The following is an 11,658-nucleotide window of genomic DNA, read 5'->3' on the forward strand; positions in this document are numbered from 1 at the left end:
GTAACCTAATACTCGACATGTTGAGTTACATATTTTGTACTTACTCAAAGTATTCAGCAGCAGGAGTGACCTTGTATGAGTCACTGATGGCAGAAGAATCTTGACCACTGAAGTTGTTGTATCTTGTCTCAGAACAATTGGGACTATTCCAAGAGTTGTTGCAGTGTATCCACGGCAGGTCATTGGTGAATGAGGAGAATAGGTAATGCAGAGCCCATGCAATGATAACATTATAAAAGAATCCAACGTATAATGAGATCAGAATAACTGTAAAACCAACCCCTAGAAAAAAAGTCATAGAGTTTTAGTCCCATGTTCTAACTTCAGTTCTAAACAGAATACAGCATTCTCCCCCATGGCTGGAATAAAGGGTCAATTAAGATGCAACCCTGCAGTGATTTGTTTTTATTTGTATTTTATGATAGACCCACTAAGTTTAACAAATGGTGAGAGCTACTAACAGTCATTAACTCCAGTCATAATGGTTTACTCATTTTATTGAATAATGCCCTGTTACTGATGATACACAGGGCAATTGGTGGCATTCATTCCCCAAACCTTCTGATGGTTTATCACTGTTTTGTTGTTATTGCATTAGCTTGGGATCAGCAACATATGCAAAGCAGTCAATTACAATGAGTTATAGTGACATAGTCTATGGGGAATCCTCTAACAGTATTAATAACATACTCATTGCCCGATCTCTAAATCAATTATTGATAGGGGATGTAATACATGTGTGGCACAGATCAAGAAGATACTTTTAAGGGTATGAAAGCTTTGTACAAAGTACTGCATATATATATATATATATATATATATATATATATATATATATATATATATATATATATATATATATATATATATCTCTATGGTTGGTCCATTCAAATTGACAAATCTACAACTGCCATTATTACATTAGTTCTTCAAAATGCTTAGGGCCTTATTCTACATTGTTCAGATGAAAATCCAAATTAAAGTCAATTGTGATTTTTGCCTGCCAAAACAGCATATAGAATTACCCCCTTTGTCGCCAAACATATGACTATTCCAGGGGCGCTCAACTCCAGTCTTCAAGCCCCCCCCCCCCTCCCTAACCACCCAATGGGGCAGGTTTTAAGGATATCCCAGCTTCAGCACAGGTGGCACAATCAGTCACTGCTTCAGCACAGGTAGATCAATGAGTCCCTGCTTCAGCATAGGTGATCTTTGATTGAGCCTCTGATTGAGCCGCCAGTGCTGAAGCTGGGATATTCCTAAAACCTTTGGGGACTGGAGTTAAGTACCACTGGGTTATTCTAACAAACTCTAGTATTGTCCCATACTTTCTCACTGTGGGGATCTATCCTTTACCATTCAAATTACTTTATTCTATTTTATTTTATTATTGATAATATGGAAGGTAAAACTGTTGGTCATACATTTTTGCTGAAACACCACAAAGGCCCTAAAGCAATTAATGTAATGTTTCTGCGTGTAGTTACAAAGTAGTAACATAACAAAAAAGTAAGATAGGATAAAAGTAATAATGAAAACGGATATGGTGTACCATACAGTACATCAAAAAATGGATGCACTTAAAGAATTGTCTCATTAAAAAGGTATAATTACATACATGTAAATATTCTGTTCCAACAACTTGTCACTGACTCATGGGTTACACATTTTGCTTTTCCACTATGTTTCTGCAAATATTCTTCAACATAATTCAAATAAACAAAATGGGTCTGGACAGTTTCAAATTGTCTGGCATATGCAAAATACATTTTCATACAGCAATACATTCAGCACATACTGTAAGATAATTAATCATGGCACTGTCCACATAAGCCCTGCATAGTGAAACAATTTATTCCTGGGGCAGAACGTCCTACCATGCACAGCAGTGTGGTGAGGCAGCAAAGAGTTATATCTTTCTCTGGTTCCTTAAGATTACATTCGTATTTGCGTTAAACTCTTGCTGTAACCTATAATTATCAGATGTTTACAATGATAGTGAAATACGGCACTCAGATTTTTTGAAAAGTATGTTTTAATGATTGACTGAATTGTGGCGTCCTGATAACGAAGTAAACTATACTATTCCTATACGTCATTAGCTTCTATGTCATTAGCTTGGAAGGAATTGTATTTTCCACTGAAACACGAGACATCCTCTTAACCTGTTTACAATACAATCTCTTTAACATCTATCCACGGATACAGAGTGAAAAAGAGAGAGAACATATTTGGTGCAGAGGCCATTATTCAATATAGTGTGATGGTGCTTTAGAGTACTGGAGAAGATGTTAGTACCATTCATTTGAATTGAGAACTGGGACGTTGATTCACAATATATTGAATATGTGCGCAAGATCAAGGAGGGCTTTTCATTAAACACTGATACTGCTGATCAGGGCACGATTGCATGGCAACGTCCATTGAGGCCAATGGTAGCTCCCATGCCATAGGGCCCTGCCACTTCGTTCTGTCACAGTTCATTGAATAACCCCCTGTCTTTTTATTACAAGTCTAGTTGTTCATCTCTTTTTAAGACAGCAAACAATTTTACCTTTAAATATAGGACATATCTTCCAGACTCCTGCAGCTCCTTCTCTGTTAAATTGCCCTAAAGCTAGCTCCATGTAGAACAGGGGCATGCCAGCAATAACCATAAAAAACAAGTAGGGGACCAGGAAAGCACCTGTAAGACAAGGAAGTAAAAACTCAAGCTTAAGATCAAGCTAAACCAAAATAGGCATGTTAATACAATCAAGTGTCATATCGGTGCCACTCCAGAAGACAGACCCCACTGTTGAAATGTACCTTAGTTCTGGCCCATTGAAGTGAATACATCATAAGGTGCTGTTCATAGCTAGAGGGTGCACTACAAATTAGAAACGCTTAGCAAATATTGAACACTATTTTCAATTGCCTAAGAGCAGATAAATGGGTGGGTGTTTATGTTCTTTTGATAAAATTACTGGGGAGCTGTGGTCATTTACTCTTCCACTGGCAATTGTAAGGAGTATTTCATATGTCTAAGGATATTTCTGACTAAGCTTAATTATTAAAGTAGATGCCATACTGTGATGTTTTTAAAAAAAACTGCTGTTTTTTTTGTGCTGAGAAAATAGCACAAATTTAAAAATGTACTACTGGAGAATCACAGATGTAATACTGTATATGTTCTGAAAAAAAGATAGATGGCTATGTAAGACGATCAATACTACTGTAGCCTATAGTGGCACACATGCTCTTGCAATACACTATGTGTAGCACTAACTTGCAGACATCTTTAATTTCCAGGCTGCCTCTCCTGTAAACTCTACAGTCACGTTGTTCTGAGCAAGCCTGGAAAAATCAATATATGGGGAGACGTATAAAAACGAGCATTTTTCTCCACAGCAATAAAACTTTGAACAGCAGATGTATGAAGCTCCTGTTGCTTCTCACATTTGACACTGGTCTTTTAGGAGCAGAATTTAACGCCACCTGGTGGAATTATGTGACGCAAAGAAAAGGAAAACTGGATCAGTTTTTGGAGCAAATTTTGATAGCTATCTGTCCTATTAAAAAATGGCACTGGCTATCCCATCCCCTAACTCCTCCTATAACCACTCACCGAAATACTCACTGCTGAATAAGGAGCAAATTAGAGTGAAGCATTGTCGCGGGAGACCAAGTTATTTACCCCTTTTTACCGGGATCATTCATTGAGGAAAACAAGGTAATTAAATCAATTGTAAATTATTCAGCATAAATTCGCTTACACACAATGATACACAAAAATACAGGCAAAAAGACACACTTACTTTGGGACTGGGGTTGAAAACTAGACTTTCCTAGGTGCAGGGAACTCTATGGGAGAGTTTTACCCTGCCCGGGACTTAGCCTGGAATCCAAATCGGCATAAAGTTCCGTAGGCGGGAAATCCGAAATAGCCAAGAGACATGCGTAAGCCTGCCACCTCTCTCCCTGGCTATCTCAATGCCATCCGCTGGGCAGGCTCCACCAGGTCTGACAGAACAAGTGGTATCCTGGAGGACTGCCATTGATCTCCAGACCTGATACTCCGCCTTTCCCCGCTGACCAAATGCCTTTCAAACCTCTGGGCACCCTCTAGCTGCTTTGAATTCCGATGTCCAGCAGATTTACCAGCGCCAATGGGTTAGGTCGGGCAGCTTGTTTGGACTTCGGTTCCGAATGTTAACAGCACATGACATTATATTAAAGTATATTTTAATACACTTCTGAGTATTGAATATTGTAGTTTTATTTCTATTTGCCTTATTCCCCACACACACTTTCTCTTGGACTCAGTCTGGACTCTCAGGGTCCCCCATCAACCTTATATATGGTTGGGGCACCATCAAACCTTATACTGGTTGTGGGTCACCTTGGCACTAGCTGTGGTACCCCCCTTAACCTAGGGATTCTCTCAGCTACAGGAATACATGTTTTATCCCTGTGCCACATTCTCCTTTCTGGGCTGTGCTGAAGCAGGATACCCTAGTGGTGAGTCGCGCATGCATTTTCAAGGAGAGGTATTGCCGAGACAATGTGCCTACTGCACCGACACACTTTATTCGAGCAAATACCCAGTATGTACCTGGCAGATACCTGGAATGCGCCGCTCCTCACCTCTGACAAGCCCCGTTGCGTTTGCCTTCCCAGCCTGGGTTCATGCCTGGCTGACGGGCGGCTGATCTGTTAAATGATAATGATTAGGATTTAATAGGCTGCAATGCTTCGCGTGTCTACCAGATGGCATAAATTCATGAATTGTAATGCAGTATATATATATATACTGTGCAGTATTGCAGCCAGCGGGAATAAAATGCTTCAATCCCTGCCTGGAAAATACCTCAATGCACTCGGGCAGAAAACAGTCACAAACCTCAATACACCCGGGTATACCCGAATTCGTGGGACTAGCCGAGCTCGAATAAAGTGTGTCGCCAGTGTACATGTATCAGAGAATCAGGCATGATTCCCGGGTACATTTATGGGGGAACCGACAACTCCGGACCCCAACCTCCTCGGCACATTCTGACATCGGTTCCACTGCAAACCCCCCTTGAAACTCGTACCCTAACAATCCCTGCTTCAGTGCATGCCCGGAAAGGGAAAACACAAAAAATGCTTTTAATACACACAGTATAACACAGTGATACAATGTCACTGGGTCCAAGAGCTGACTCTCTGGGACCCTTATACACAGAACAGGGGTAACCAAAGCGGGCTTGACCTTTATTAGAGAGCCTGGTTACCCCCTCCCATCACAAGTATTTTAATGCTTTGATGCAAAGTGACACAGAGTCAAAATTATGAAATTTTAACTACTCGTGCTATTAAGTTGACTTAACTTAGCTTTTTTAGCTATTAGCTTTTGGTCTTTCTGTTTAATGTTTCAAGGGAGCCTGCTCTTTCATATATCAGTGTGTGTGTGTGTGTGTGTGTGTGTGTGTGTGTGTGTGTGTGTGTGTGTGTGTGTGTGTGTGTGTTATCCATACTCATATTGACAATTGAAGTGTCATCTGAAAAAGTATGCATCCATACGATAAAAGTGAGATTGCGGACTGAGGCATATCTATCTATCAACTTACATCTTTGTGTGTGTGTGTGTGTGTGTGTGTGTGTGTGTGTGTGTGTGTGTGTGTGTGTGTGTGTGTGTGTGTGTGTGTGTGTGTGTGTGTGTGTGTGTGTGTGTGTGTGTGTATATATACTTGAATACATGCTACATATTTTAACATATGTAACATTATTCAAGTGTGTAGGGTGTGTGTATATATATATATATATATATATATCTATATATATATAGATATATATATATATATATATAGATATATATATATATATATAATATAATATTAGACATAAGGGTAATTCAATATAGTCTGCAGTGGCTGTTTGAGCCAAAAATCCACATTGACTTCTATGGGGATTTTGAGCCAAAAACATCCCTAATGGCTGCTTTGGGCTATGTGGAATAATGCCCATAGTAGATACAAATACAATACATGCCGTTAAGTGGGACAGTGGTTCTAATGTGCCCTCTGATGACATCTGTGAGACGTAGCATGATATTACTCAGATGATATCGGAAGCCACTTCCAGTTTGCACTGAATCACAGTGGAGAGATGAATTGCAGCCTGCATTGAATGATCTGTGCCCAAGCCAGAAATTGTTTCTTTCTTCTGAAGTGGTTGTCCTATATTTTCCTAAATCATTTTCTTACAGTATCTATCTTCCATTACTTTTCTTTTGAGGACCCAGAAAGGAAAATTAAAGTGTGCACTGTGAGACTGTGAAATTGTGGCCATTTTTTTTCTTTTAATATCATACATTGTTCGGTTTCAATCTTCTTATAAGGGGAACAATGCGAAACAACTGACTGTTGTGCTTTGCAAGAGGAAAAGCTCGACAGGGCAACATCTGACGGAATGTCATTCCACTTGTCCAAGTATGATGGTAGTGTTACTTAATACCACCACATTTACTACCCAGAATCCTTGTCTACAGCTTAACCACAATATGTACATGTAACAACAGATGAAATAAGCAGTTTTGTGAGCCTGTGGAAGACATGCAAAAACCGACCTGGGTATTTTATATTCAATTTGCATCTTTCTTCGCAGTTTTAGCCACATACATATGTCGTAACCCAAAAGTGGGTCTTGTTGCTACCAATTTATCTATCCATTTTGCCTATTCTCATTCTGTGAGATAGACTACAAATATACAGTTATTAAAAAAATTAAAAAAAGATCAGAACATACCCATTGCGTAAATATAATACATGGAAAAATGTGTCTCCTACATGTCCCTGAAACATTCTAATTTGGAAAACGCTCCCCGTGAAAATTCCTGGTGCCTGGGATAGAACTACATGGCAGATAGATATAGAAAAACTTGAAATTGCAGTCTGTTTTTTCCTCTGCCCTTTCGAGGGAGGAGCCAAGAAACAGTAAGTAGGAGACAAGCTGAGGATTCTAGTACAGAAATAACAAAGATGGATAATCTTTGAACATAATTACTATGGGGCCTATGCAGAGAGCAGCGAATTTTAAAATTGGCGAATTTATTAAAAAGTAGCTTTTTGGAGAGTTTTATTCTCCATATGCAGAAAAGTGCGAATTCTGCTATGTTTAACATGGATGCGTGTGGCGAGTTTAAATTGGCGAGATGCGCGCTTCAGAAACGTGTAAAAACAAATTCGCGCCTTTTTTTTCCCTTTGCAATGGCCGCGAGCGGCAGCTTCTTGCCAGTTTTTTTTGGCGAGGCAAAAAGGAGACAATCGCGCCATTTTATTGGCCGCTAGATGCCGTTCGCGCCTCTCTGCATACGGATATTTTTAAAACTGGCGAGATTGAGGTTCTCGCCAGCCGCGAGGCGAGTTTTACAAATAGAAAAGAAAAATTGGCGCGTTTTTCGGAACTCGCCATTTTCTGCTGCTTTCTGCGCGATTTTCTCCAAAAAATGGCGAATTTCGAAATAGCGCTGCTCTCTGCATAGGCCCCTATGTGTTCTAATCTGTAAGACATTTTACAGCACTGGAAAACACTTTATGGCCCATTCAAGTGAATTGGTTGAAAAGTGCCTTCTGTTGCCAGAAGGTGTCTTATGGATTAGCACCCCTTAGTAAATATGGCCTAGAATCTTTGTAATTCATTGACAATCCGTTGTTTATAAGTTGTAGATTATTAATTTTTTTGGACATAAAATGCAATAGTTTTAGTAATAAGCCTTTGTTTTGTATGATCAGGTCAAAGCTGATTTTAAAGAGTCAATCCAAGTGGCACTTTAAAAATATATATTTTTTCTTTGTTTTAATATATGCAGCCTTTGGTTAACTTTATTGAAAATTAATTAACTAAGATGCTGATCGATACGTTCTCCTGTAATTGATCAGCAAAGATCCTGTTTCCCAGGGTTCACTAAATAGCTAACTGTAAACAATATAAGCCACAAATAAGTATTAAGTGAACTGGGGCAGTGCTCAATTGGTTAAATAAAGCACACATAGCCTGTCTGATGCAATCGTAATTGAACATGGATGTTGGTAACTGCAAGCTGGAATCCTCCTCATGATAAACAATGAGATGGACATACTGTAGCATAATACAGTTTATTAACAACAGCAACCGAACAGGGAAATGTAGGGATTGCACTCGCATGTTCCCAGTCTATTTAGCGCAATGATTGTGTTAAGGGCACTCTAGCCTCTCTATAAGAGCACAAGTACCGACCTCCGCAGGTCTGCCTTCTCCATCAAGGATTCCCCCAATATATCTCCATTTAATTTGTAAGTCGCCTTTTTATTCTTGCATCCCAAATGCATAACCTTACATTTATCTGTATTAAACCTCATCTGCCATTTACCTGCCCACTTCAACCAAGGTGCAATGCTTAGTACACACAGGGCAATACTGTATATGTAAGCCATATATGACCAATTTATGTAATATACACAATTGCACTGGATTACAGAAAGATATTTGCCTAACGTGTATATTTCATGACCCCTCACCACATCTATTTGAAAGGAAAAAATAAACATTCCCTTATTGCCCCACTCTGTACAGACTAGTTTGAGTAAAGTTATTTTAAAAATATGTGCTTGAAACTCATACTGGAATAAATAATATATTTATCATCTGTTGGAAAGCTGGAGGGCAGGTCACCAATAGACACATACTGTATAAGTGAGAATCCCGGAATGGTCGTATTTATGACTCATGTAACTACTGTAATTGTAGTGAAGTCTAACATACAGTTAAATCTACCTAAGTGGCCAAACTGTTCAACCGTTTGATGACAGTCCTATGGCAGCAACAGAACATTGGTATTTTCTCACTGTTGTTTTATTGTTTAGCTCAAAATATATTCATCTGAAATAAATGGATTGTTTTAACAGGGTAGTATTAGGCCGTTGATATAGTAGGTGCGCGCGACAGAGCACTTGGTGCCGTGCGTGTCTGCCCCAGAGGCACTGCGTGGCCTTTGGGAGGGGGAAATGTGACAGGGTGGTGTATCGGAGGCGTGGCCGTGACGTCACGTGAGCGGCTCACCCTCATTGGCTGAACCGCTCATGTAACCCGGCAATCGCGTGACAAAATAAAAAAAAATTGTCTCCTCCAAAATCGGGAACGCCATTGCACTTAATAGCGTGCTACATGGCCTGCCTCATAGAGGTACGGCCTTTTGTTCACGCTACATGCCGTCGCGGGGAGTATGGACGCAGCCTTAGCCTTACCTCCTCCATTTTTGTAGCAGAGGTATGGAAATCTCCAGACATTGGCTAAATCCACTGCAAATCCAATAACAGAGAGTAGAAAGTCAATCTTCTTACTCCATGTTTCCCTTTCTTCAGTTTCAGTGTTAGTCTGAGATGGGTTAACCAATGCGGAATTAGTGAGCTGGACTCCATTTTGCTCCTTAACAAGAATGAGCTCTACCTCCTTAGGGCCCATTGTATTTGACTCTTTAGCAGGAGCGACCACTGACGACATCTGTCCTACTGGTGGTCTAGTCTTGATCATGAGGTGCTGCTGACACTAGAAGTTGATTCCCAGTGGTGTCAGCAGAACGTATCACTGTCTATATAAAACAAACAAAATGAATTACTATTTTCAAATATTCCATCTAAATGTATAAACTAAATACATTTGTTTTAATGCTCTTTTTTATTTAAAAAAATGCCAAATTGATTCACTTCTGCACAAGACTATTTAATACATAAATCACCAATCATCTTTAGCACCAATCATCTTAAATACATATTTTATTACTTTAACAATGACATGGGTCATATACATTTGTATACAGTAGAGACCTTACGTATTCTTTTCCACTTAGGATAATTGTTTAACATTTGCTAAATGGATACTGAAAGCTCTTGTGCTCGCTATGCGAGTTTTAGCAAACCATACTGTAGCTTAATATCTATTAAAGTAGTCATCTACTATCCATTGCTTCATCCTTTTTCTTTATAATTTCTATACAGGTTAGACTGGTTCTATATTCGTTTTATTGCTGTTTTGTACTATGCATGGTCCGTTCCAGTTTTTACTGATACTAATTGATCTAGACTTCCAGAATAAAATATTTATTAGCGAACAGTGATATGTAATAGTACAATAATGTACCTATAACAATGTTATTTAGTGATATGCTAACATGCAGAAGGTTTTACTATTATTTACATTGGCTGAAAACAAAGCAGGGAAAGTAATCTAATTGGCTAGTTCACTGTCTAGATTGCAGTAACAGTGATGTAGTTGGCAAACTAGGTAGTCTGAATGTAATTATCAACATTACTAAATGGTTATTTTCTGATCCTCCATTTCCTAGAAAAAAGTGACAAACAGAGTACAGTAATAATAATGATGATCCCTGTCTTACTTACCCTATAATTGCACAGCATACAGTGATCTCACTGCAGCCAGGGATTATGGGTAAGGCAGTGGCATGCAAATGAGAACTCATAGTGAATCACTTTTTTACTTCTTAAAGGCGCTCATAAATATTCTTAAAATATGTCCCACGGTTTTTTTTATCGGTCTGATAATGAACACACCCACATGATGTTACATGGGATTGATACATTATAGTTTATTTCTCTGTTTCAAGTTGCCTAGCCAAGTGATTGCATTGGAGTGGGGAGGATAACCTGTGCTGAACCTAAACATTGTGCTTGGTGTACTGATGATGACCAGCTCTACTTTTACTGCTGCTCTGGGAAAACATCACTTAAAGTATCCAAAATGTTTAGCGCGTGGCTGAATAGTTGTTTCCAAGGGGATAAGTCACTAATCTCCGATAACGGATATTGGAACTTGACAGTCCTACCGAGCTCCAATACCCCATTATCTGAGTTTAGTGAGCCCCCTCAGTGTTTTCATCACTTTTCAAATGAAATCATTGTATTCATTTATTTACAGCTCTTTCAAAATTGCAAATTGATGATGTTACCATTTCAAATTCAGAGACAAAATGATGTAGTTCAATCTATAGCCTTATTGGTCAAGAGAAAAGTAGATTAATTGCACTGTAGGTTCTAATACCTCTTACAGGACCAACATTACAGTTCTCCATAGATTAAATTATACAGTACTACACAGAGCTTTTGAACCCCCACAGCTTTCTTCTTCAAGTGTGCAGAAGGCAGTACAGGTGGTCCTCGGTATCCGTTCTTTCATTTTCCGATGTACGGATTATCTGACGCGTCATAATGCATTCCGCGAAACGCATTATCCGACTTCGGAATGGATTATCCGGTGATCGCAGATTAACATGGGATTCATAATCCGATGGCTCACTATCCGCCATGGTTTGGCGAAACGGATTCCGTTAGATGACCGAGGACCGCTTGCACACTTAAAGAGGACCATTATGAAGTTTCCAAAGCACTGTGACCTATAATGTATTCTATGAAGCAAAAAAACAGCAATTATAATAGCAATAGATCATAATATGTGAATAACAGCTGTTTATACACATACAAAATACAATATATTTACAGTAATATAGTCCTCAAGCACATATATGATTTTTGCCATTTGCATTTATTTATACAATTAATCATTCCAAATATATATTTTTTAAGACAAATTCAAGAACTCATGTTATTCCCACTACATCAAAATAATTGCTATATTTCCTCTAGA

General features: G+C 38.9%; 1 protein-coding gene across 1 annotated transcript in view; it reads right to left on the bottom strand.

Moving 5' to 3' along the window:
• Window positions 1-9,531, bottom strand: part of SLC6A3 (solute carrier family 6 member 3) — a 71,856-nt gene extending 62,325 nt beyond the window's left edge. The window contains exons 1-3 of the mRNA XM_075588567.1: window positions 9,246-9,531; window positions 2,555-2,686; window positions 45-282 (exon numbers count right to left, since the gene is read on the bottom strand). Coding sequence (XP_075444682.1) covers window positions 45-282; window positions 2,555-2,686; window positions 9,246-9,531 — 656 coding nt within the window. The remainder of the gene's footprint in view (window positions 1-44; window positions 283-2,554; window positions 2,687-9,245) is intronic.
• Window positions 9,532-11,658: the final 2,127 nt, after the last annotated feature.

Source organism: Ascaphus truei, chromosome 2, assembly GCF_040206685.1.
Source record: "Ascaphus truei isolate aAscTru1 chromosome 2, aAscTru1.hap1, whole genome shotgun sequence".
NCBI lineage: Eukaryota > Metazoa > Chordata > Amphibia > Anura > Ascaphidae > Ascaphus > Ascaphus truei.